The following is a 27,967-nucleotide window of genomic DNA, read 5'->3' as shown; positions in this document are numbered from 1 at the left end:
TATTCGCATAAAATAATCTTTTATGTTTCGGTAAGATGAATTTTCATTCTCCAATGAGTTTAAGCTCAACATCTCTTTGCACATCTAACCTTTTATCCAAAGTATCAATTTAGTGAGGTTTGTCTGCATTTCCTTCAAGACACATATATCCATTCTTAAATACGGAAACTACACACAGTATTACAGGTGCCATTTCACGAATGAGTGGCCTGTACAGATCTTTCTGTGGATATAATTACTTGAATTGTATTTTTTTAATCTTAACAGTGGTAAAAAAAAAAATTTAAAGCGTATTGTTGTGTCTTTTTGTGTTTTAGGGGAGAGTACACATTGCAAGTTAAAGCCATTGTTAATAAAACTGCCGTGGATGGGCCAGTGATCAGAATAAAAGTAATACCAGACCCCAACAAGCCGATCAGTTTGAGTATCAAATATGATGAAGCTGCATCTTTTGTTGCTGGTGGATTTCTACCAGGTATGCATGATTTTATTCATAGTCATACAGCATGTAAACGGACTCTTTTGACCCAACTCATCTGTGTCAGCCAAGATGCCCTATCTAAGCTCGACCCATTTGACCCATATTCCTCAACCTTCCCTATTCATGTACCTCTTCAAATGTCTGTTAAATGCTGTTATTATAAACGCCTCATCCACTTCCTCCAGCAGCTTGTTCCATTTATGTACCACTCCAAGTGGAAAAACTTGTCTCTCGGATTCCCACTATCTTTTCCCCTTTCTTGAAACGATGCCTACTAGTTTGATTCCCGAACCCTGAGAGAAAGACTTTGCATTTGACCTTTCTGTCTCCCTCTGATTTATACACCTCAATATGATCACCCCTCAATCTCCTATGCTCCAAGGAATAACGTCCTAGCCTCTCCCTATAACTGTCTATCAAGTCCTGACAACATCTTCAAATCTCTTCTGCACTTTTTGCAGCTTAATGGCATGCTTCTTATAGCAGGGTGACCAAACACAAGTGTGGCCTCATCAACATCTTGTACAGTTACAACACAACGTCCCAACCCTTGTAATCAATGCCCTGATTGATGAAGGCCAGCATGCCAAAAGCCTCTTTCAGCACGCTGTCTTCCTATGACGCCACTCTCAGGGAATTATGTACCTCCAGGTCCCTCGGCTCTACAACACTCCCCAGGGCCTTGCTGTTCGCAATGAATGACTAACCTAGTTTGGCTTCCCAAAATTCAGTACCTAACTGGTCAAGATACCACTGTAATTCTTGAAAATATTTACAGTCTACGATATGATATTTTAGTGTTATCTGCAAACTTACTAACCATGCCCATGTACACCGATCAGCCAAAACATTATGACCACAGACAGGTGAAGTGCATAACATTGGTTATCTTGTGGCAATGGCACCTGTCAAGGGGTGGGATATATTAGGCAGCAAGTGAACAGTCAGTTCGTGAAGTTGGTGTGTTGGATGGAGGGGAAACGGGCAGGAGTAAAGACCTGAGTGACTTTGACAAGGGCCAAATTGTTATGGCGAGACGACTGGGTCAGAGCATCTCTGAAACAGCAAGGCTTGTGGGGTGCTCCTGGTCAGCAGTGGTGAGTAACTACCGACAATGGTCCGAGGAGGGACAAACCACAAACCGGCGACCGGGCGTGTTTTGCTGGGAAACCCTGGGTCTGGCCATTCATGTGGACGTCAATTTGACACGTGTCACCAACCTAAACATCGTTGCAGACCAGGTACACCCCTTCATGGCAATGGTATTCCCTGATGGCAGTGGCCTCTTCCAGCAGGATATTGTGCCCTGCCACACTGCACACATTGTTTGGGAATGGTTTGAGGAACATGATGAAGTGTTCACAGTGTTGTCCTGGCCCCCAAATTCTCCAGATTCCAATCCGACAGAGCATCTGTGGGATGTGCTGGATCGACAAGTCCGATCCACGGCGGCTCCACCTCGCAACTTACAGGACTTGAAGGATCGGCTGCTAATGTTTTGGTGCCAGATATCACAGGACACCTCCAGGTGTCTTATAGAGTCCATGCCTCAGCGGGACCAACAGCATATTAGGCAGGTGGTCATAATGTTTAGCGGATCGGTGTACGTTCTCATCCAAATTGTCGGTATAGCTTACAAACAACAAATGGACCCAGCACACCATTAGTAACAGTCTGAGAAACAACTATCCACCACCACCCTCTGTTTCCTACCATCAAGCCAATTAGTTAGCTCTCCCTGGATCCCATGTTATCTCTACCTTTCAGAGCAATCTACCATGCAGAAATATTTCTGATTTATCTTGCTAAAGTCCATACAGACTATGTCCACTGACCTGACCTCATTGACCTTCTTTGTTACTTCAAAAACACAGAATCAAATTCACGAGATGCGATCAGCCAAGCACAAAACCATGCTGACTACCCCTAATTATCCCGTGTCTTTCCAAATGCATGTGTATCTTATCGCTCAGAATCCTCTCCAGTAAATTTCCTGCCACAGATATCGGGCTTACTGGTTTATAGTTCCCAGTCTTTTCTTTGCAACCCTTCTTAAATAAAACCCCACCAGCCACCAACGAGTCTTCCAGGACGTCACCCGTGTCTTAACAATGCTGTATATATCTCAGCTAGGGTTCCTCTCCAACTTCCAACAGTATTCTTGTACCTTATCAAGCCCATGAGATTTATCTATCTTATGTTTTAAAAGGTTCAGCTCTACCTCTAGTGTAATGCTGTCTATCCCAATATAACCCTATTAACTTTCCCAAGTTTCCTATTCTCCTTGTCTTTATCCATGGTAAAAGTAGATGAGAAATATTCATTGAGGTCCTTGCGCAGCTCCACTTATAGATGTCCATTTTGGTCTTTGGGGGGCCCTATTTTCTCCCCACTTACTTGTTTTCCCTTTACATAAAATATCTTTAGATTCTCAATCTTCTCTGCCAAATCTATCTCATGCCCCTTTTTTTGCCCTGCCAATTTCCTCCATGTGTACTCCTGCATTCCTTATATTCCACCAGGGATTCACTTGAACCCAGCTTCTTGTACCTGATTTTTGCCTCCTTTTCTCTGAGCAAAGCCTTTTGTCATTAAGAGTTACCTACTCCTGCCAGCCTTGCCTTTCACTCTAACAGGTACATGCATACCGTAAACTCTTCCTATCTCCCTTTTAAAAGTCTCCAGTAGCTGATGCCTCTGCCCGCAAGCAACATACTTCAATCTGCTTTTGCAGTGTCTTATGTAATACCATCAGTTTGCCTTGTTCCAATTTAGAACTTTAACTTGTGGACCAGTTCTGTTCTTTCCATGGTCCAAAAGTGCTCCCCACTGATAACGTAGTCATTTGCCCTGCTCTATTTCTCAAAAGTAGATCAAGCTTTGCCCTCTCCGTATCTTACCCGAGGAAACTTTCCTGAAAACAAGCAACAAATTTTACCCTATCTAATCTCTTAATGATATGGCAGTCCCAGAACATACTAAGGAAGTTAAAATCCTCTATTCTGACAACCCTATTATTCATTATGTCGTAAGTTATTGTTTTTATAACAGCATTTTCCATAACAAGCGTTTCTTATGAATAGAGCCATAAATGGAGCAGAACTACTTGTAAAAGGCCTCGGCTTTCTGACAGGTGTTAGTGCCTGCCAATTTTTGGAGTTTAATTTATCATTTTTTGCTACATTTAGATTTTTAGTTTCTGATTAAAGTATGGAACACCATTGGCTTGATAGGAACTTGCTACCAATAACAATAGGTTACTTGCACAAGGAAACATATCAGCATTTTATCAAATAATCAACTTAATTGTCTTTGAATTTTTGGAAATACTTAATTGCAATAAAATCCATGTTTTCCATGGTTAATGTAGCTTAAAAGTAATTGTCCACTTTTAAAAAAACGTGCTTTTACCTTATTCAACAATGCAACAGTATTAAGATATTTTACACAGCAATTTACAGTTAGAAATCTCATTAGATCGAGGAATTCTAGAGAAGAATGGGGAGGAAATGTGCATCCAGTGAAGGAGCAGTGAATTACTGTTACCAACAACTATGTGTTTCACTGCACAGTGCAGAAGTTGCTTCAAGTTTACAATATGCTGGTTGGCACTGACAGTTTTAACTTCTTTGAAGCTAGAAATTTAATGGCAATGTGTTCATTTCTTTCCCTACATGAAATCATGAGGTCTCCAAGGAAAGGTAGAATCAAGACTCGTACAGTTGTACTAAAAATATATTTTTTAATCTTGCATCTTATCTACTAATGTGTACACCTGGCTCCCCTGTTCCTCGGTAGAGTAGAGACCACCCTTTCTCTGCTTTTAAAACAAAAAATTACATAATTTGAGGCGTCTGTTAATAGTTCTAAAATTCTGAATTAGTTTGTTTATTTGAAGATGTTTCCCTTTGAACCATTTTTTAATCAATTCCAAAAAGAACAGGTCAGTAAGCAGCATGCAATGCCTATGAAAAGTGATAATTGCAAGGCACTGTTTCAGAAGCCTTAAGCTGCCAATACCTCATGGTGGCCTCAAACAAATGATGAACTTGAATCTCAGACTTTTTTCGATAAAAAACTATTTCAGAGTTGTATTGCAATATTCATTGGCCTTGAAGATAAGTCTTTGTTAGAGAGAAACTGCCACTCTACCATAGGAATTTAAGACTGACGGTTAGGAGTATGATGGTATACCTTCCCCCCTGCCCCATTTGCTTGGTTGATTCCAGATCCAGGTCTGAAAGTTTGGCACTATCCTGGTCAAAGCATACCATCTAATTGGCAGCATCAATCGCCTTAGGCATTCCTTCTCCCCCCCCCCCCCTCACAAAGCTGTAACACACCACCTGTAGATTCCTCTCTTCCCCCCCCCCCCCCCCCCCAAGTCACACAACATCCCAACTTGGAAATATATCATCAGTTCATCATTTCACCGAGTCTAAATCCTGGAATTTCCCATGCAACAAATGGTAGTACCTTCACTGGAAGGACTGTAGTGGTTCAAGGTAGTTAAGTACCACTTTTTTTCACGGGCAATAACCCCCGAAAAATATAAAACAATGTTGTTGGTTGTTTATTGAGCTCTTTTTATTTAATAATGTATAAAATAGGTTTTTGAAGTGTTGAAACTGAAAACAAAATGATCAGGGATCAGAATGTGTGTTTAAAAATACAAATGTGCATTGTGTTGGGGAATTGCAAACACTGGTTTGATTTTCTCCATCATCCTTCCTCCTTGCACTTCATTGATCTGATGTTGAATTATGGAATTGAATAACTCCTTGTTACACGTTGCTTTTGGTGAGCATGCACATTTGGTATTTCATCTTTTTATGGATTTGGCATGTTTCCTATTAGGGTTGACCTCCTTAGCTTCAAAACAATGGTAGAAAGGCAAGTATTCGATGGCATGAGGGTACAGATAGTGGTGGACTACAGTTCCGCTCCTCACCCCCACTTCTAGCTGTCAGATTTTCTGCTCTTCTGAATCCATCGCATTTAGCACATTGAAGGGATCTTTGGCACAAAGATGTTACTAGTACTCCAACCTTGATTTAATAAAGATGAGTGTACTATTGGTTACTCAAATGCTTGCTCAACCTTTTATGGTAGTCATTTGAAGGCAATGAAATTTGTTATATTGATTCCAAGGATAATGGGGCTGTCAATCATGGAAAGAGCAGAGTGAGTTAATGCTGCCTGTAATAATACAGCAAGTGTTTTGTAAAAGTACTCAGCTGATCAGCCAGCATCTTTGGAGAGGGAAAACAACTGGACTCTTCATCAGATCTGGCATTTCTATCGCCAATGCTACTGAAATATAATTGATCTGTATTGTTAGTTATTTTTCTCTCCATCGATGTGTTTGATCTGCTGAATATTTCCAACATTTTTGTTTTGTTGCAGATTTCCAATATGTATTATATTTTGATGTGCTGTCTGGAATTTAGAAGAAACAATGGTTAAATTACCAAACTAGTTCCGAGGTCTGAACTAACAATTCATAGCCGCAAGTTCACATTCGATCATGGCAGGTGTAGAAAGTAAATTCTACTCATAATGGATTTTTATTTTCAAAAGCAATAAATCTTAACATTGATTACAAACTTATTTAATAGCTGTGAAAAAATCCATCTAGCATTCTATAATGTATTTCATCTGAAGAACTTCATCCTTGCCCAGTTTAGCTTTGGTACAAGTCCAGATCAACAGTAATATGGTTGATTTTCAACTGCCCTGTTACAAGTTTGCAGATGACTCCAGTGTAGTCTGCCAGATCTCAAACAACGACAAGACTCGCCGGTAGAGGTTCGTGGCATGGTGTCAAGACGACAACCTCTCCCTCAATGTTGGCAAGATAATTATAGAATCATACAGTGTGAAAACAGGCCTTTTGGCCCAACTGTACATGCCTCAGACTGCATTGATGGTACAAAGTGAAGATGGATGAAAGTTCCACGATGTCAATTTTACCAACAATTTGGCCTGGACCAATCACAGTGAAGCAGTGGCCAAAAAAAGCACACCGCCGCCTCAAGATATTTCCTCAAGATTAAGGAAGTTTGGTATATATTCAATGAATTTTATCAACTTTTATAAATGCTTGATAGAAAACATACTATCGGGATGCATCACAGCTTGTTTTGGCAACAGCTCTGCCCGAGACTGCAAAAAAAAAGAGGCATTGTGGATGAAGTTCAGTTAAACATACTAACTTCACACCCGCATCGATTCCATCTACACTTAACACTGCCTGGGGAAGTAGCCAACAAAATCAAGCATCGTTTTTTACCTCAGTCATTCCCTCGTCTCCCCTTTCCCGGCAGCCAAAAGATACAAAAGCTTGAAAGCACGTACCTCCAGATCCAGGAAGAGCTTCTTCCCTGCTGTGGTCAGACCACTGGTCCTCCCATAAGCTAGGGTGGAGTCCTAATCTTCGCACTTTAACTTTATAAGCATTTTCTCTTTAATGCTCAATGCTCTTTTCTGGTATTTTTCTCTTTGCACTACGTGTTGTGTGTGCCTTGATAGTACTCATGATTTGAATGAGTATCACACACTTTTGACTGTCAGTACGCATAACAGCAATAAACCAATACCAATGCCAATATCTAATGGAAATGTTAAATAAAACCAGGAAATGCTCAACATCTGTGGAAAGAGAAGGTTAACATGATCTGAACCAGAAATTCTGTTTCCCTTTCCATAGGCGCTATCTGGTTTGCAATGTTTTTTCAGCATTTCCTGTTTTTATTTTGGAGAAATGCTGAACTAGACAGGCCATCCAGTATCAATGAAGACATCCAATTAGGATGCTGCAAAGGCATTTTGAGCTGACAACTTGTAGTCCAACTCAAACTGCCAGTTGCTATTTTCCGTACAAAATTGTGCCTTGCTATTAACCAAAATAAATGTCACCATAATCAAACCTATTGGCCTAATGTATTCTACACTCTACTGTTACCAAGCCCAGAGATCAACCCTAGTTCAATGAGGAGTGCAGTCAATTTCTGGTCTAAAAATGAGGTGCTACCTGGAAAAGATGCAACATGAGACTGCAGGCATGCTAAACAGTAAAAACAGCATGTGATCTTGCAACCTACAATTCTGCTACATCAATTGTTACTGATGGATAGTTCAACAGTAAACAAAAGGAGAGATTTCCTAGTACACTCCAAGCCATATGTCAATACTTTATTATTACAAACTCGGGGTCCAGGTAAAAGACAAGACATTACGTAGAATATATTACATACAAAAGCACAATAAATTACTTACAAAAGCACAATAAATTACATACAAAAGCACAATACATGGTTTAAAACCAAGAATAAAAAACATCAGTGTCCTACAACGAGACAACTATACCAATATCTCCACAGCTGGGATTGGTAGTGTGTAGTGCTAAACCTTATGTTTGTTAAATGTTTGTAAATTTGATGTTTGTAAGTTTGATGTTTGTAAATTTCCCTGGTGTGGGATGAATAAAGGAATATATTATTATTATTATATGGCCAAGATGATTTCATTTTCAGAGTCATTAATCTGGCAAATAAATTTATACATAAGATTTCTTAAGACAGTTTGTAAAGTATTGACTCCTGCAGCCACAAACATTTCACTTGCACTACACCATCTAGGTCTCTTAAGTAATATTCTCAAAGCATCATTATAAGCTACTTGAAGTCTCTGTAAGCTTGCTTTTCTGTAGTTTGACCACAAGTGTGCAGTATGGAGTGGTGTACAATATGTTCTGAACAGAGATAGCGGAGTGAGGGGGTATGGGGAGAAGGCAGGAACGGGGTACTGATTGATAGTGATCAGCCATGATCGCATTGAATGGCGGTGCTGGCTCGAAGGGCTGAATGGCCTACTCCTGCACCTATTGTCTATTGTCTATTGAGACATCTTCACTCCATCTGTACACGCACTAAACTTGGGTAAGAGAATGTTTGCTTATGCATATATCATGCGGCGTAGCCTATAAATTTCCTCATCATCTGTCATTTGTTCTGTAATAAAACGTCCAAGATATTTTACCTTATTACAGACACCGAAAAGGTATAGCTCAATATATGAGTTCTAAAAGAATGAGGCTGAAGCATTTGTAATCACATTTAATCAGAAATACCAAAACACCAGTTTTTGGATTCATCATGAAATTTCCTGCCTTCACAGAAGCTACTGAAATTCTCTTGAGCTTTTTCTCACCAACATAAGTGCAGTAGATTTGGGACCAGATGATATAGTGATTGCATTACTGAAGATTTTTTCTCTGGCATAATTGGTTGTGGACAACCTATTCCACTGCAGTTAAAACAATGGCAGCTGCTTGACATTGTGGAAAATTACCTGAATATGTCCTGATCATTAAATGTAAGACAAACCTAATCTGGCTACTCAATTTGGAAACTTAAGGGCGGTTGAGGAACGGTACTACTACAGGACCAGCGTGCGGTTGGGGTTTTGCTGGGATTTGCTCCACTCCAGGTTCCCCTACTGGATCCAAACGTGAGCTGAGAGTGACTGCCGTTGATATCAAGGCAGGGGTTAACTAAGTGCCATCAGAGAGTCTTGGTAAAACTGAAGTCAAAGGACATCAGGGTTGTAATCAAATCTGTATAAAGAAAATTGTTTGAAGTCAAACATTCCAGCCTTGGGATGCATTTCAGTCTCCTCAAGTCATTGTCTTGAGGCATAATAATCTTTAGCTGCTTCATCAGGACATGCTTTCCATCATAATTAATTTCCTTCCTGAGATAAATAAAGTTCCATCGTATCGTAAAAGGCCAGAACTGGGAATGTTTGTTCATTGAATAATACTCAATTCTAGTCACTCAGCAAATAAAGTCCATGTCAGCTTGCATGAATTACAAGCATGGGCTGATAAGTAGCAAGTAACATTTGTGCTGCAGTGACCATCTCCAACAAAAATTCTAAAAACCTACTCTTTATTTGGGGTATTATCATTGCTAAGTACTCCACAATTAACATACTGAGCTTTGTCACCATTGATAGGAAACTTTGCGTAGGTACTGTGGCTTTAAGTGTAGTATCCTGTAGTGAGGGACTCAAACACCTAACCCAGCCATCAGCAAGCTACAAGTCAGAAGTGTGATAGTATACTCTCCATTTGCCTGGATGCGTGCATACCCGAGCAGATCTGTGCCATTGAGAATAAAGTAGTCTGCTTAATAATTATCCCATCCACTTTCACATGCATTCCACTTAAACAAGTCATTCTTTTGTTTTAGAGAGACAGAATGGAAACGGTCTCTTCAGCCCATCAAGTCCAAGCCAACCATTGATTGAATGTTCACATTTGTTCTATGTTATCCTGTTTGTCACCCAGGAACATACAAACTTTGTGCTGAATGTCAAGGGTTGATCTCACTGCCTTTCTGCACTCTGAATGGCAACTGGGCATGGGGCAGCGCACCACAGGCACCCCAGAAATGACCCAGACAGATTTTGACAAAGGGGAAAGTTGAGAGCTGAGCTCAGTCTCTTGTCGAAGTTGTATGATTTAAATCTTTCTGATGTTCAGAATCTTAAGATTGAAGTAAATAATTATTTAATTATTTTGCAAAGTTCATTAAAAGCATAAACAGATACTGAAAGCGTTGATGTACAACTGTTAAATCAGTCTTCCCCTTTGCCCCCTCAACTGCAGATAGGAGCTGCTGTAAGTTAATAAGGCATATGAAGAAAATTGCTCAGCACACAATAAGCCATTAATATTTTGTATAATTTTTCAGATTTTGCGGTTAATGTCATTTCTGAAGATGGTAATATAATGAGGAATATTAAGCCAGCTGATATTACCATGAGAATGTGGAGGGGACAACGACCTATAATAAATGTAAGTTTCTTTTTTTAATAGCTGTTTATCATTAGAGAATACTTTAGCCTGTCATCCTAATCCTGTAATTGCACATCACCTTCTGGGATAAGACAGAGCTTTTGAAAGAGCCTGAACATATGTACCAGAGTAATGCAAAAGTTCTTAACTGGTCAATTTGTCGACCACAATTTATAAAATATCACATTTTAAATTAGTTATGCCAAAATTTCCTCGTGGACTCGTTAACATATGCCAAAACAGAAGCCCCAGCAGAAAGTGAAATATAGCCCAGACATTTGGGGTCCCAATGAAAGCTGTGAATATGTACCATTTTGCTCAAATTTCTTTTTGCAAATGAAAATTTAAAACTGTCACGTTGTTGCCGTGGGTATTGAGCTATGTGTGATTATGCAAATGTTTTTCAATTATTAATCCAACTGGTTCAATGAGCTTCCAGTTAATCTGTTTCCTTAATATCAACATAAACGTACAGCAACTTTGTGGGCAAAACATTTTTGAGAAGGAGAATGCAGGACAATCAAAAATGCAGCATGTTGCAAGATGCTCTGCTACATAATTGTAATGCAAGTGCATAGTATATGCTTAGGATAAGGGGAGGGATTTAAAGTTAACAATGTAATTAATTTAATGCCAATTATAATTGTGTGAATTATTTGTGTGAGCTATTACTGCCAACGATGGTTAATATCAGACAGAAGAAACATGCTGTAAAAATATGCATGACCCTATCTCAAACACAAGCTTGGAGAATATATTCTGATATAATGTTGTGGCTTCAGAAACAAAGGGTAGTCTAGCATGCCCCAAGATTTCTACTTCTACCTGGAACCAAATGGTGATCTTGAATGTGAAAACAATGCGTAATGGGTGTCGCATTTTGAAGAATATGATGATGGTGCGGTCCAGTCCAGTCGCCGTCGTGGTAGCTCTGCGGGAACTGTGCGTTTTAAACTGGTATGTTTACTTTAAAATTATCCCTAAGTGCTCTAGCGTGTGCTAGCACTTAGCATTAACCAATGTACGACCAGGAAACGCTCGTAAAATTAAACTCGAGCGCTACAGGAGCACTATTAAACAGAAATCTACTCACCGATATACCGATAGAGATCATCAAAGGAGCTCACCGCGGCAGCAGCAGTGGGAGCGCAGGTCAGTGGGAAAGTCGGAAAAAACACCGAGGGAAGCGAGGGGGGGTTCGGAACAGGCTGAGAACCCAAGCCTTACGTCCACCTCTGCCCAGCATACTTCTGGCCAACGTCCAGTCCCTGGAGAACAAGCTGGATGACCTCAGGGCAAGGATCAGATTCCAGAGGGACATAAAGAACTGTAACATCCTTTGTCTGACTGAAACATGGCTGACCCCGCTGGTGCCTGACCAGGTGATCTGCCCATCCGAGTCCTTCACTGTTTTCCGGGCGGACAGAACGAAAGAATCTGGGAAATCCAAGGGCGGAGGAGTCTGCTTCTTGACCAATAATAACTGGTGTAATCCTGGGAATATTAAGACGCTTTCTCGTTCCTGCTCGCCGGACCTGGAACATCTAACTATCCTATGCCGACCATTCTACCTACCCCGGGAGTTCAGCTCGGTGATCATCACAGCCGTCTATATCCCACCGCATGCGGACACCGACGTGGCACTGTCCACCCTACACGATGTGTTGTGTCAACACCAAAACAAGAACCCTGATGCGGCTGTGCTGGTGGCTGGAGACTTCAATAGGGGAAATCTCAAAAAGGTCATGCCCAACTTCTACCAACACATCACGTGTGTCACCAGGGGGGAAAGAACTTTGGACCACTGCTACACGCCGTTCAGGAAAGGCTACAAGGCCGTTTCTCTCCCTCCTTTTAGGAAATCTGACCACGCTGCCATTTTCCTGCTGCCGGAGTACAAACAACGGATAGTACGGGAAGCGACAGTGACGAGGGACGTAAAGCGGTGGGCTGACCATTCAGAGGCCATGCTGCAAGATGCACTGAGCGAAGTCGACTGGAACATGTTCCAAGCAAGTTCCAGAGACGTAAATGAGTTTGCGGAAGCGGTTACGGACTTCATTGCCACAATAGCCGATACCATCATCCCCACGGTAAGGGTCAGTATCTTCCCTAACCAAAAACCCTGGGTGGACAGGTCTATTCGCGTGGCCTTGAATGCTCGCACCGCTGCTTACAACTCCGGCCTGGCATCCGGCAACATGGACGACTACAAGGGAGAGTCCTACCGACTGCGAAGGGCAGTGAAGGATGCAAAAAAGAGGTACCGGGACAAGATGGAGTCACAGATGGAGCAGCAGGACACCAGGTGCCTTTGGCAGGGGCTACGGACTATAACTAGCTACAGGTCCAGCACCCCCTCAACCGGAAGTGCCGGCTCCTCCTTAGCTGATGACCTGAACTCTTTTTACGCACGGTTTGAGACGGGTAACACCACCAGCTCGCCGTCTAAAAACAGCACCGAAGGGGCGCTGGCTAGCGAGGCTGGAGGGGGATCCACCGCCGGGGATGTGCACACATTCTCGGTGTCCGAGCATGAGGTGAGGTGGGCTCTGACGCGTGTGAACACGAGGAAAGCTGGAGGCCCAGATGGTATATCTGGGCGAGTACTAAAGTCTTGTGCTACTCAGCTTGCTCCAGTGCTCACCACAATATTCAACCTCTCCTTGGCAAAGTCCGTGGTCCCTGCATGCTTCAAAAGATCCATCATTGTACCGGTGCCAAAGAATGCCTCTCCAGCGTGTTTAAATGACTACCGACCGGTGGCCCTCACCTCGGTTGTCATGAAATGCTTGGAGAGGCTAGTCAAGAAGCACATCTGCGCCCTCCTTCCTCGCAACATGGACCCACTACAGTTCGCATACCGTCCGAACAGGTCCACGGATGATGCTGTCTCCCAGGTTCTACACACCGCTCTCTCTCATCTGGACAGCCAGGGGGGCTATGTGAGGATGCTGTTCATTGACTTTAGTTCAGCATTCAACACAATAGTCCCCAGCAGACTGGTTGAGAAGCTGCTGGAACTGGGGCTTAGCACCCCTCTGTGTGCCTGGGTCCTGGACTTTCTCACTGCCAGGCCCCAAGTGGTCAGGATGGGGGAACACACATCTAGCTCCCTCACCCTGAACATAGGATCCCCCCAGGGCTGCGTCCTTAGCCCCCTACTGTACTCCCTGTACACACATGACTGTAGGGCCAGGTTCAGCTCAAACTCCATCATCAAGTTTGCTGATGACACTGTGGTGGTGGGCCGGATCTCCAACAACGATGAGAAGGCCTACCGGGAGGAGGTGGCTGATCTGGCACTCTGGTGTCAGGACAATAGCCTACTCTTGAATGTCACTAAAACAAAGGAGCTGATTGTGGACTTCAGAAGGGCTAAACATCCAAGGACGTACACGCCACTGGAGATAAATGGGTCTATTGTGGATAGGGTGAGCAGTTTCAAATACTTGGGAGTCCGCATCTCAGAGGATCTGACGTGGGCAACGCACATTGCCGCACTGGTGGGTAAGGCTAAGCAGCGCCTTTACCACCTTAGACAACTGAGGAAATTCAGAGTGTCGCTGAGGATCCTTCATTGCTTCTACTCTGGGGCTGTAGAGAGCATCCTGTCCGGCAACATTACAGTCTGGTTTGGGAACAGCTCTGCCCAGGACAGGATGGCCCTGCAGAGAGTAGTGCGTTCGGCAGAACGCACCATGGGAACTACACTCGTCCCCCTGCAGGACCTATACATCAGGAGGTGCAGATCCAGAGCAAGCAAGATCATGAGGGACCCCTGCCACCCCAGTAACGGACTGTTCCAGATGCTACGGTCAGGCAAACGCCTCCGCTGTCACGCTGTGAAAACGGAGAGGATGAGACGGAGCTTCTTCCCACAGGCCATCAGGACTGTCAACTTTGATAACCCCAGAGACTAAATTTTTGTCGACACTTTTTGTGCTATGTTTAGTAACTTATTAACTTTATTTATATGCTGTAACTGTAATTATTTTTGTGCACAACCCGCAGGCATTGCCACTTTCATTTCACTGCACATCGAGTATGTGTATGTGACAAATAAATTTGACTTGACTTGACTTGACTTTTGCAATAGAGAAAACTGATAGCTTAATGGTACTTTGAATAGATGAATGAACTTAAAGAAAACACTTATCCCCAATGGTTTTATGATCAAATTACTTGGAGATTATTTTATGAATTAGTTTCAAAAAGGGATTTGTTTCTCAGCTTGAGTTTTGGTATTATATAAATATTATTGCTATATTCATGATCTGATGTGTATCCCTAAAACTTTAATTCTTCACTTTTTGTCTTTAGCCCACCGTTCTAAACTGCAATAAAGGAAGGGAAGGTGACAAAGAGGGTTGCTTTTATTTCAGGTATTCACAATAGAATGTATTTAAATCTATTTCATATTTTTTATCGGAACAATTTAAATTGTATTTAGCCATGTTGTTCGGGAAAATCGTCTTGATACTTGGGCATTTGTCAGATATTTAGAAATGCAATCCGAATTGTACTAACTGAAAAGCTTTAGGGTCATTTATATTTGTCTGTAAATATTTTAACAAATGGTGTAGCGAGGAACTACAGATGCTGGTTTAAACACAGAAAACTGGAGTAACTCAGCGGGTCAGGCAGCATCTCTGGAGAAAAGGATCTTAATAAGGGTCTCGACCTGAAATGTCACCTATTCCTTCTCTCCAGAGATGCCTGGCTCACTGAGTTACTCCCTACAGACCACCCGAAGTCTGGATCGAACATGGGTCTCTGGTGCTGAAAGCGTTGTAAGGCAGCAACTCTACTGCTGCACCACAGTGCCACCACCATGCCTGAGGATTCCTTTAACCAAATGGACAGGATTAGGAAAACTGTCCAGCAATGTGTTTTCTAGGATGCGCAGTAAATCTGTTGACAATTTTTTGTGGGAGAATTTACAAAGTGTTCTTAATCTTCTGAAATTTTCATTCGTGCATATTCAGCTGACACTGATAATTTCTAATTTCTAGATGTCTCTGGAGGCTCTACATTAGTTCAAATAATTGGGCAAAAGAGCATCCTGGGGTCTGAAGAAGGTTTCTGACCCAAAATGTTGCCTATCCACATTCTCCCGAGATGCTGCCTGACCCGCTAGTTATTCCAGCACTTTGTCCTCCCTATATCCTGGAGTAGCATAGTTAAATAATGAATCAAGTTATTTAGTAACAGGCCAGCAAGGAGAGCAGGTGTATCTTTTGGTTCTTTATGTACTGTATGGAATACTGGAAACATTCAGCAAGTCAGACTGCATTGTGGGAAGCGAAAGTGCTAACATTTCCGGCCAGAGACCTTTTTTTAAGATCTGAGGAGACAAAAGAATCTCGTTAAGCTGCAGGGAGTGGGTGTGTGTCTACGGCTGGTACAACTGAGGTGACTATGCAAAAGCTTTTTTATATTCATCCAGTAATGCTGGCAGAGCCAACATTTAAATGCTCATGAAGGTGGTGGTGAGCTGCCTCTTGAACTGCTGTAGTCCTTCAGGTATGGGTGCATTCACAATGATGTAAGGGAAGGAATGGCAATATATTTCCAAACCAGGATAGTGCGTCGCTGGAGGGCAACTTCCAGGTAGTGGTGGTCACATGCTTTTGCCACTCTTATCCTTCCAGCTGGTAGAAGTTTGGAATGTGCTGTCCAAGTGGCCTTGATAAGTTGCTGCACTGCACTGCTGCAGCAGTCCATCAGTGGTGGAGCAAGTGAATGATTGTGGATCGGTTGCCTTTCAGGCAGGTTGCTTTGTATTGTATAGTTTCGAGCTTTCTGAGTGTCGTTGAAACTGCACTTTTCCAGGAAGCGAATTATCTAGCTAATGTGTGAATATCAATAGTAAAAAAATGAGAACATAGACCAAAGAACATTGACAAATGAATATAGGAGTTGCATAATGCAGAGGAGGAAAACATGTCTGGAATATTAGACTGGGTGTGTCCTCCACTCCCAGACAGGGAAAAGGGAAATTAAAGAAACACCAAACTAGCTGAGACAAAATTGCAGATTTTTTTCTGATTTTCCTGTTGTATTGGTTCCTAGGATATTCACCCAGGAACGAAATTGAAATAGTTATTTTGTAACATATATTTGTATTTCAGGGATAAAGTCCTTCCAGAGCGGACGGGAGTTCATTCCATTCAATTTGCGTATTCAGTGGACAAAAACATACTCTGCGGTGAGCAGGTATGCTGCTTGTACTGAAACCCTTTGAAAGATTTTGTAACTATATCATTAGACTTCTTCTATCCCACTGTGCATGCCATTTCCCTCACTTTATTGCCACCTACCTCAATCCCCAGAGTCCTCTGGAACAATTTTAACAGCAGAATACCCTTCAATTTCCACACCATTCTATAGTTTACTCGTCTTCTATATAGTTTAACTACTTTTGGGACATTTCCAGCCTATTTGTAATTTCCTTTTAAATCTCTTCATTGATTTACTTGCATTTAATGTATATTTATTACATGTCTTTTTCTTGTATTTTCATTCTAGATTGCTTTGAATGTGTTACCTGGTGAACCTGTTAAATTAATGCCAGAAGAGCTGCCAGCTACTCCTACTGTCTCAAATGTTCGTAATGTTGCCCATCGCACATTAGTTAAAAATATGTGCCTGAAGATCATGGTAACAACATTTTTGTTATAACGTTGAGTGTAAATGTTAATTCTGAATGGTCTTTCAACTTAAGTTTAATTTATGTTCATGCATCCCTTCAAAACATTTGCTCAGTTGCTATAGCAATGGCTATCAACAGATTATTTGCAGAGCCAAATGCTTGCAAATGAGTTTATCAGCAAGGATTGCAAAATAAGTCAGAATGATATAATTTTATTCCATTCTTCTGGATAACTTCTAAATGCACTAGGTGGATTTGGCTATTAAAATGGACAGTCAGAAGAAGGGTCCTGACCATCTTGTGGCGGCTCCCAAGGGTCGGGCCAGACCACTACCGACCCCTCGGCAGGGGAATGGACCGGTCCAGGGGGGCGACCCTCAGCTACGGGTATAAAGGATGGGGTTTTAGGCGCGATCGCGATCGCGCTCTGGCAGACTCGACTGGTCTAGAGAACGTATTAAACACATTGCTCCCGAAATACCCGGCGCCTCACCGTCAGGGGTTGCGCCACAATCTGTCCATTTCCCTCCACAGCCTGGCCTGCCAAGTTCCTCCAACACTTAGTTTTTTTGTTTATTATTCTTTCTGGTCAGTTCCTATTTTAAACAAAGCTTTGCATCTTTATTTGCATTTATAAGCATGTGTATCAGATTCAGTGTTATTTTGTTTACAGATACAGCGTGGAAACACTATGTGTAATGTCTAATTTGTATGAAAGACATTTGCGTAAAATCTTGCATGGAAGGCAGCTTTACGTTTGTTTTTTTTATAAACAGGATGAATATAGCAATGCAGCTGGAGAGGATATTTGTGGCATGCTGAAGGTTACCATTAGAAGCATAACTGACAACGATAGTGAGATTCCTCAGTTTCAGGGAAAATTCAACTATCTGGAGTATCTACTCAACCACGGATCATCTGTCATTTCAGTAAGTCAAATCTAACTCATCTCGGGGAAGGCTGTTGATTAAAGGTGGTTTTGCCTCAACAATTTTACCAATGTGACTATACAACACTAGCAAAAAAACAAGGTTGGTGTTCCTGGATTTTGTAGTTGATCCATTGATTTTCTAACTTTGTTCCATAGCATTAACGTCTTATCATGTACAATTTTCCGTTGTTTAAATGAAAGTTCATCTTCAGGCAAGTAGTTGTTGAATTACCTATTCTCATTTCCCCTTTGTTTTAGATATTTAAATAATTAATTTGAACTGAGTGTATAATGCGTTTTGTTTTCAAATCACTATGCTTTGTAATTTTCTTGGAGGATTTTTAAAGAGCACTGGCATCATGGATACAGATAGTCTTAAGATAGGTAGAGAATGGGTGTGTATGCACGCACGTATATGAAGGTAGAATAAATTGTGAAGATGTCTGTCGAAATAACATGTTGGCATATTTTGAAGTAAAATACAAAAGTAAAGAATTTATGCAAAATCTTTACAAAAGTTTTGGGCGACATTCCAGGATGTTGTGACCTTGGGGGGAAAAACATGCCATTTATGTGAGTGTTATTGAGAATGATAAAAGCGACAGAAACTAGGGACTCGTAAAGAAATCTCGACTCCTTAGATGAGTAAAAGGAAAGGAAGATTGATGGAGCTGTGCAAAATCATAAACAAGCTGAAAACTTTATCCAGTCACTGAAAGATCAGGAACCAGAGGACAGATTTTAGGGGATTGCCAAAAAAAGACATCTTTGTAACCAAAAGTCTAAAAAATGGTCCAGACCCAAAAGGGTCTCGATCCGAAAAGTCACCTATTCCTTTTCTCCAGAGATGCTGCCTGACCAGCTGAGTTACTCCAGTTTTTTGTATATATCTTACTCCCAAAACATTGTCTATTTCCCTCCACAGATGCTGCCTCCAGTACTGTTTTTAGCCAAACATTATTGTGTTTTTTAAAAAAAGCATGCACTGTTATAAAATTCTTAACCACACCGAATTGTGCAATTGTGTTAACTTAAATTATTTGCCACTCTTTGAAACTTGCTTTGTTTTAACAGAATCTGATGCTCGCAGAAAACAGCCCTGGCAGAGATAGCACTGAATACTTGCTGGTCTTTGAACCAAACATTACAAAACCAAGCAAGAGGAATCCTTTACCTCCTTACATATTACCTTTTATGTTTTACAATGGTGAGCAGCTAGACAACCTACCTATTTTTGCTTGCACTGAACATGTATTACTGTGGATTATTACATCTACCAGAGCCCTATTGTCTGACCGACCATATTTCAAGTTGACAAGGAACTAACAAACTGTGCCATGTTGTGTAAGGTTTAGCCTTGGATTACAAAAAAGTTGAAGGTTCAATATATCTCTCCTGCTGAACCAGCAGAATTTTTAGAATAGATCTGGTCTCAAAGGAAATTACTAAAACATTAAGGCGGGCATGCCCTCATTACGGTCAGTGTGAAATTGGCTTTTTCTCTGATCTCTGGACTGGGATGGAGGAAGAGGATTATGAATAAGATTATGGGGAATGGGGGGGGGGGATATGGAGTTGTTTGAAGGGAAGATCTAAGTAGATAGTGGAAAAGATGGGAACAACTTGTGTAGGGAAAAGTAGGGACAGATGTTCTAGGGCGAGATGGGTGGGTGTCTGATAATCTAGAGGGGAGATGGGGTTTGGTGTGATGAGATGGCACTTAATTTGGTGGGGAGAGGGATTAGGGTTATTAGGCAGATAGTTAATTGTGAAGAGGCAAAGTGTGAGGTAGTACTTTCAGTGGAGAAAGAAGTCAAGTAGACGATTCAGTGTGTGGGGGTCTGATGGATTCAAAAAGGTGGGAAAGGGCAGATGATTTGATGGGGTGGAGGATGCTGCATTCTATGGAAGTTATAAAGTTGGTGGTATCTAGCTCATCTTTATAGGTTACCTTCAAAATCAGTAATTTTTTTTAGACTTTCTAAGCCATAGGCTAAGCACGGAATTATGTCTAGGTTGGCGTGGATGAGGGTTTGGCTAACTGAAATAAATCAGAATCTCAATGAATTGATCAATTATTGATCCATTTTATTGTCACATGTACAGTGAAAAAACGTTGCATTTTATCCAGACTAATTCTACAACAAATGAGTAGCGTCATGTCATGCGCAAGCACAACAGTGCAAGGGGGCTAATACCAGAATGCTGAATATATCATTACAGCTGCAGAGACAGTGCAGCTAGACAAAAAGTGAAAATGCTTCATTGGGGTTGATTGGAAGATCAGACTATACCTTACATCATGATGACAGTTCAGTAGTTTCATAACAGTGGGGATTAAGCTGTTCCTGAATCTGATGCTGCATTAATATGTACTTTCAAGCTTTTGTATTTCCTGCTTGATGGAACGGAGAAGAGAGCATATAATGGGTGTTAATGGTCTTTAATTATGTTTGGAGTTCTGTTCAGCCAGAATTCAAAAATGGCTGATAAAGAATTGTGACATCTCTGTCTAAAAAAACAATCGTAAGAATGGTTTATGTGGATGATCCTTTGGTTCACAGATTTTAAGAAACAGCAGCAGATGACAACATTAACCAAAGAGAAGGACCAACTCTCACAATCCATTGTTGCATACCGGAGTTTGTTTGATACCACAAACCAACTAGTTGATGAAATGAAATGTAAGTTGCATTACGGATACGTGCATTGGTGAATTGCAAAGACGTGTGTAGAAAAAGTTGCTTTCTTTGTTTATTTGGCAAATAAATATCACCAATGGTTAATTTATATTTTGGAGTTCAATGGTAACCTGTGGTTACTTCCAAACATCAAATAATCCAATGATTAAAATTTGAGAACTCCTGTCTAAAACCCAAAAACCCATATTTTAAAATTCAGATAGATCCGGATGGTTAGAATTTGGTTTTAAAATGACTTGTGTATAAACTGTTATTAAATAAAATTGGGTTCTGCCCCATCCTATTGTGCAGTTTGCAATAAAATCCTCCCAAATTTTTACTGCAACAGCAAAGAATGAATAATGCATCAAATGAAAACGCCATTGCTGATGTTCTCTATGGAAGCTAGGATTTATGGCGTGCATTAGGATGGAGGAAACTTTTATTACATTCCAATTTTTGTGTCTGGCATGAAATGTAGGAAATTCTTACACACTCAGGAAAGTTGATTGTGTACTCGTCTAAATTTAAACAATTGAATTTTTTTTAAATGCAGATATTAGAAATCTATGCATTAGCTGCCCCTAATGTCGGTAATTGAAAAGCTGAATAATACATGAAATAATTTTAACAGATAATGAGCACAGTTCGTCAAAACAATATAGCAGGCCCACCGTGTTAAGTATAATCTCTTTTTCAGACAATCAGTTTTTGTATATTTCTTCCTGGATTTAATACCCCAGTATTTTTGTATTAGCTGTGAGTAAAATCACAATTATCATTCTTATTGTTGTTGAAATTCCTTTCATTTTGTTGTTCAAATGCCTCCTGTAACTTTTGCAATATACTTAATTAACCTCTTTAATTCTCATTAGCAGTAACTCAGAAACTGTTTCCACTTGCAGTTTGGAGAAGTGTCCTGCTGATTTCAACCTTTGGCTTTATAACTTACTGGTAGAATATATAAAATGTAAACCACATTTTAGGAGTGTTCTCTCATTTGATACAGAGGCGATCTGCTTGGAGAGCAAATTGGTCTGCAAGTCCTGATGCAAGTACATTAAACCCTCGGTATGACGGACCATTGAGGGGGTGGATGGTGTCCGTTATTGCCGATTGTCTGCTATGACCGAGTAAGGGGGTTAAATATGTACAGTATTGGAAAAGCACCAATAAACATACACGAACCATATACTACACAATAAACAGGAAAAGTCACAAAATACATAATACTTTGGGGAAGCCACACTGGCGCATCGGTAGAGTTGCTGCCTTACAGTGCCAGAGACCCAGTTTAGATCCTGACCTCGGGTGCTGTCTGTACACAGTTTGCAAATTCTTCCTATGACCGCGTGGTTTTCCTCTGGGTGCTCCGGTTTTTTTCCCACATTCCAAAGGCAAGCGGGTTTGTAGGTTACAGTAATTAGCTTCTGTAAATTGTCCCTAGTGTGTTGGATAGAACTAGTGTACGTGTGAACATTGGTCGGCATGGATTCGGAGGGCCGAACTTATAGAGATATAAGTTTCCCCACTTATATCTCTAAACTAAACTTTAAGCATTGTGAATGGTGTACTGTATTGTAAGCTTTAAACATTGAGAGAAAAAAACTTTAAACACTAAAAAAAACTTTAAACATTGTAAATAAACATTGTAAATCAACTTTCTAACTATGATGCTCCACTGGCAGTGGCCCACCACTGTAGAAGGCGGTGGTGAATGAGGAGGCATAAGGTGAGAAGCGTCAGGAACAGCTGGTCTGCAGAATGCATTGCATTTCGTTTGTTTACCCTGCTGATGCTGCTGCTTTATAATTCTCTAAATGCTCCGAAATTTCATAAAAGGACTGTCATCAGTTTCCGATGACGGGTCAATGTAGGAGGTAATCGTATCATTTGAATCTCGTCCAGCAGAGAGATTTTGTTTATCCACTGGTTTTTCATCATCAACACCTTCACTGTTATCTCTGTTATCTCCAGCGACAACTTCATCCACCATTTTATCTTCGTTAAAACTTGGCACTTTCTGTGTCTACTAGCCAGGTGCCAACATCATCTTCTGTAAGTTCAGTCTCTCCTGCCCTATGAAGGATACGATGCAAATTCCTGACTCCAAACCCGTCAAAGTCACATTCTGCATCCACATTATATAGATTTTTTTTTCCATTCATGAGCGAGTGTCGAAATTTTCATAGCTTTCCACAATGTTGCTAAGTGGATTAATGCTGTTTTCACATTGAAATTCTTGATGTTAGTGAGTGTTCTTTTCCTTTGGGTATCTGCAACATAATCCTCCATCTTCTATGACCACAAGAACTGTAGACGATGCACACCATCTGCATTTGTGCAACACAACTCTTAGAATTTCTCCTTGTTAAGTTTACGGCCATGTATAGAAGCTCCATGTTTAAATGCTTGGGTATTTCGGAGGGAGTGACAGCCCTCCAATACTGATCTGCTTCATCTGCATTATACACTTGGGAAAGTGAAATACCTTCATTCTTGATGACATTATTCAGTCTCTTCCTGAAATGTTCTACTACTTCTGTTGGTGCACTGACAGCTTTACCACAAGTAACCGTGTAACCTGTGCCATGGCAATTTCCAACTCTCAGTAGCCACCCCTCACTAGCCGCAAACTTGTCCACTCCCATATGCCTGGCTAGTTTGCCTGCTGCATTTTGGATTTCTACACCATGGACATTTACACAACAGGAATGTTCTTGCATGTGCCACTTGTAGACAGCTTCCTCAAAATCATTATCTTGCGCAACTCTCATGCTTCTTTCCACGTACAGAGGAAGTTTTAGATGTAGAATCTACTCTAAACGTTAGTGAAAATACAGTAAGCTTGTCCTTTGCTTTTCGTATGTCTCATACAGTTTGTTTTTTCACACCATATTCTTTGCATAAGCGTGCTAAGTAGCATTAGCCTCTAACTTTATTAGTTCTGGGTTTCTGGGTAACATGAGCCAAGCTGTTTCAGACCCATAACCATTTTTTTTTAAAATTGAATAATGTAAAGGAATAAATAAATACCGCAACAAATTCAATAATTTATCGCCGACTTGCCTTTTCCTGATCAAAAACAGAAATGCTAAAAGAACTTGGGTGGTCAAACAGCATCTGTGAAAAGAAAAGTCAGTTCACTTTTCGGGTCAAGTCAAGTCAAGTCAAGTCAAATTTATTTGTCACATACACATACTCGATGTGCAGTGAAATGAAAGTGGCAATGCCTGTGGGTTGTGCACAAAAAGAATTACAGTTACAGCATATAAATAAAGTTAATAAGTTACTATTAGTGTCGACAAAAATTTAGTCTCTGGGGTTATAAAAGTTGACAGTCCTGATGGCCTGTGGGAAGAAGCTCCGTCTCATCCTCTCCGTTTTCACAGCGTGACAGCGGAGGCGTTTGCCTGATCGTAGCATCTGGAACAGTCCGTTACTGGGGTGGCAGGGGTCCCTCATGATCTTGCTTGCTCTGGATCTACACCTCCTGATGTATAGGTCCTGCAGGGGGACGACTGTAGTTCCCATGGTGCGTTCTGCCGAACGCACTACTCTCTGCAGGGCCATCCTGTCCTGGGCAGAGCTGTTCCCAAACCAGACTGTAATGTTGCCGGACAGGATGCTCTCTACAGCCCCAGAGTAGAAGCAATGAAGGATCCTCAGCGACACTCTGAATTTCCTCAGTTGTCTAAGGTGGTAAAGGCGCTGCTTAGCCTTACCCCAACAGTGCGGCAATGTGAGTTGCCCACGTCAGATCCTCTGCGATGCGGACTCCCAAGTATTTGAAACTGCTCACCCTATCCACAATAGACCCATTTATCTCCAGTGGCGTGTACGTCCTTGGATGTTTAGCCCTTCTGAAGTCCACAATCAGCTCCTTTGTTTTAGTGACATTCAAATACCCTTCATCAATTCCTGCCGACGAGGAGAAAGCTCTCCCATATCTAGAGATGTGATATTTCACATAACGGAAGAAGGTTGCGGTATTGGAGGTCACCAGTAATTCCAGGAGATCAGTCTGGAAGTTCCTCGGCACAGTGTCCAATGCCCAACTGTTCTCCCCAATTGCAGCAGTGACACTTTTGGCAAGGGTGATGTGATATTCGATGATGATTGCATACACTGTTCAGTTCCATTTAATACAGCTCAGCAAATGGAGTGGTCTATGTGTGTTTACAGCAAGACCAAGACAATGTTCTGATATGGACTGATGAGTAGAAGTTGGCAATGTGCCAGATAATGATCATTTTCAGCTAGAGCTAATTTAACTGCTTGATGATGCTCATGCCACTAAATATAAAGTGGCTCTGCCATCAATGCCCTGGGGCTCACCAGTGACCTGAAAGTCAACTAAGTCAGTTACATAAGCTTTGTGGCTACAAGAGTAGGTCAGGGGCTGAGCAGCCTGTGGGACATGACTCAACCTCATACTGCAGGTTCTTTCCATCATCTCTATGGTACAAATCGGGACCTTGATGGCATACCCTCCACTTGCCTGAGTGAATGCAGCTGCAGCAACTTGCATGCAGCTCAACAAAAGGTCAAAGTAGTCCACTTGATAGGGCCACCGTCTTAAACATTCATTCCCTCCACCAGTGTGCACTATCTGCAGTGAGAAACAGAGTTGATGTTTCACGTCAGTGACAGCATGGGAGCCCAGTGGAAGTGCTTTCATCAGAAAGGCTGCAGAGTGTCATGGTTGTTCACCCATCACATCCTTGGTGGCACTAATGATCAGCAATAACAGAAAAATGAAACAGGAATAGACCATTTAGCTCTGTGTGCCTGCACGGTTATTTAAAAATAGTCATGGCTATTCATCTATTGGTGCACTTTGGCTAAAATCGTTTCCATCTCAAAAATATTCAGTAACCTGGTGTCAACAGCCTTCTGCAGAGAATTCCACACGCTTAGCACCTCTGAACAAATTTCATATATAAATCTCTCACCCTATGAATTTTCTTTCTAGACACCCTGGTCATGGGGGAACATCCAACAACTATTTTGTCTATCTCTTAATTTGATTCAGTTAAGTCCCTCCATTGTTTTGAACCCTAGTGAATACAAACCTAGTTAACTAAAGGGCCTGTCCCACTTAGGTGATTTTAAGACGACTGCCGGCGACTAGGCTGTCGCCGAATGTTCGCCTGGGTGTCGTGGGCATGATCGTGAGGAGTCTTCCAAAGATCATAGTGGATCTCTCGGCGACAGCTGGCTTGTCGCCAGGCATCGTTGCTTATTGCGGTCGCGGTCGCTGTCGCATGCTGTCCCCAGGTTTGATAGGTTCTCTTAAGATGCATTTAGAAGCACATAATATTAAAATAAGTAAAGTCTTTACAAAATACCATAAAATGCTTGTGTTTAACGAATTTATTTACGGTCAGGTCATTTGACAGGTAGATTGGAGGCGACAGTTTGACGGTCAGATAAGCGTGGGAATTTTCGCGATGTTTTTGGCCTCAGCCATTACATTTAAAGTGAGCTCCAAACCCAGATATGCAACCCAGAAACCAGATATTACATTTTCAAAGAATGCCCACACATTTTTCACAAAAATCCACTTAACCACTTAAAAAAAACTTTTTTTTAATACAGCTGGAAGTAAATCCAGTTTATTCCTTGTTACAATGAAGCTAGGTTTTTATGTAACCCATATAAGGTGTTATAGTTCAAAACTCTCAAGTACTTACCGACTTGTCAGTGATTTCAGCGAAAACCAGGACGCCGGAGAAGCATTGACAGCGTGGGAATTTTGCGATGTTTCAGAAGACGCTGTAATCTCGACCTGACTCGGTATTGTCGTCGGGTAAAAGAAAAGTTCGTCGATTTGCTACGACTTTGACAGTCGCCGGCAGTCGGCAAAAAAATCACCTAAGTGGGACAGGCCCTTTAATCTCTCTCCATACCATAGTCCCATCATCCCAGAAATTATCTTGTTGAGCCTTCAATGCGTTTCTCAAATGGCAAGTACATACACTCTTGGGTAATAAACCAAAGCTACACAGCAACACATAGCTATGCCTAAGTCCTGAAAGCTCTAGAAAAGTTGTGCAAATAATAATTGACATGATTGAAAAGAGAACTGAATGTTTTGCAGATTAATTAATAAAATTTAAATCTTATACAGGTCAAGCACAGGAAGCTACAGCAAAGGAATTTCACCTGAGAAATGAACTTCGCAAGCAGAAAATCAACCCTGCAGAAATCAGTACTGTAAGTTAATGGATGTGGGTTTTTTCCATGGCGTCTGCCCAATGTTGAAATCAGAGTGGTTTGGTAACATCTGTAAGTAACAATGGAGGTTCTGTGACACAATTACTTTATGTCTGGGATATTATTGAAAGTTGACAAAATTCTAAGCTACAGCCAACATTTCTTTCTCTCCTTTTTAGATCACATAGTCTAAACTATTACTGTAAAATAGTTAGGGACTACTAAAATGGGTAAAATGATTTTTGTTTCTATCTGCCTCATTGGAGACCTCGTACTATCTTTGATCAGATTTTACAGGACTATATCTTGCACAAAACGTTATTCACATTATTCCCTTTATCATGTATCGGCACACTGTGGATGGCTTGATTGTAATCATCTATAGTCTTTCTGCTGACTGGTTAGCGTGCAACAAAAGCTTTTCACTGCACCTTGGTACATGCAACAATAAATTAAACTCAATTTGAGTAGTAGGAGAGTGGGTGTGGGGGGGTGTGGGCGGAGGGGAGAGTGGGAGTGGGGGGAGGAGGGGTGGGGGGAAGGGGGACTGGGTGTGGGGGTGAGGGGGAGGGGGAAATGGGGTGGAGTGGGGGTAGGGATGGGGCAAGTGGGGGTTGGGCGCTGGGGAGGGGCAAGTGGGGGTGGGTAGGGTGGATGGAGTGGGTCAGTGGGGGGAGAAGGGGGATTGAATGCAGGGGTTGAGAGTGCTACAATACAGGAGAGGCTTTGGGTACAGGGCTCACTCAATCACACCCTCTCCCCTTCCCTGTGCCCCCTCGACGAGGAATGGGCCCAACGGGTCCACTTGGTCTAGTTCCTTATAAAGAGCACAGCCAGGAAACATCAACGATTCGAAGTAGAGGAAGCAACACCATGTGCAATGCCTGGTCATGTGACCTCTGTGTGTGCTGAAGAACACTGAGCTTTCCATGGAGTTGGAAGATCCAAACCGAGGAGTTGCACAGGCTCATTGTTGGACCGCAAACAGTGCATGTTGCAGCTTCAGTGGGTCCGACATCCAATTAAAAAAACAAAGAACTGAGGATGTTGGTTTATACCAAAGATAGACACAAAGCGATAGAGTAACTCGGTGGGTCAGGCAGCATCTCTGGAGAAAAAGGATGGGTTACTTTTTTGG

The 27,967-nt window shown here is 41.6% G+C and overlaps 1 protein-coding gene across 1 annotated transcript in view; it reads left to right on the top strand.

The window, feature by feature from the left end:
• Window positions 1-27,967, top strand: part of smchd1 (structural maintenance of chromosomes flexible hinge domain containing 1) — a 109,863-nt gene that overhangs the window by 72,257 nt on the left and 9,639 nt on the right. Inside the window, exons 32-40 of the mRNA XM_078397283.1 lie at window positions 318-475; window positions 10,240-10,343; window positions 14,667-14,728; window positions 16,478-16,562; window positions 16,875-17,006; window positions 17,775-17,927; window positions 19,004-19,136; window positions 20,494-20,613; window positions 26,744-26,829. Of these exons, the coding sequence (XP_078253409.1) occupies window positions 318-475; window positions 10,240-10,343; window positions 14,667-14,728; window positions 16,478-16,562; window positions 16,875-17,006; window positions 17,775-17,927; window positions 19,004-19,136; window positions 20,494-20,613; window positions 26,744-26,829 (1,033 nt within the window). The remainder of the gene's footprint in view (window positions 1-317; window positions 476-10,239; window positions 10,344-14,666; window positions 14,729-16,477; window positions 16,563-16,874; window positions 17,007-17,774; window positions 17,928-19,003; window positions 19,137-20,493; window positions 20,614-26,743; window positions 26,830-27,967) is intronic.

This window comes from Rhinoraja longicauda, chromosome 4 (assembly GCF_053455715.1).
Source record: "Rhinoraja longicauda isolate Sanriku21f chromosome 4, sRhiLon1.1, whole genome shotgun sequence".
In the NCBI taxonomy this organism is placed as follows: Eukaryota; Metazoa; Chordata; class Chondrichthyes; order Rajiformes; family Arhynchobatidae; genus Rhinoraja; species Rhinoraja longicauda.
The sequence above is the reverse complement of the archived record's forward strand: the minus strand, read 5'-3'. Positions and strand labels throughout refer to the sequence as shown.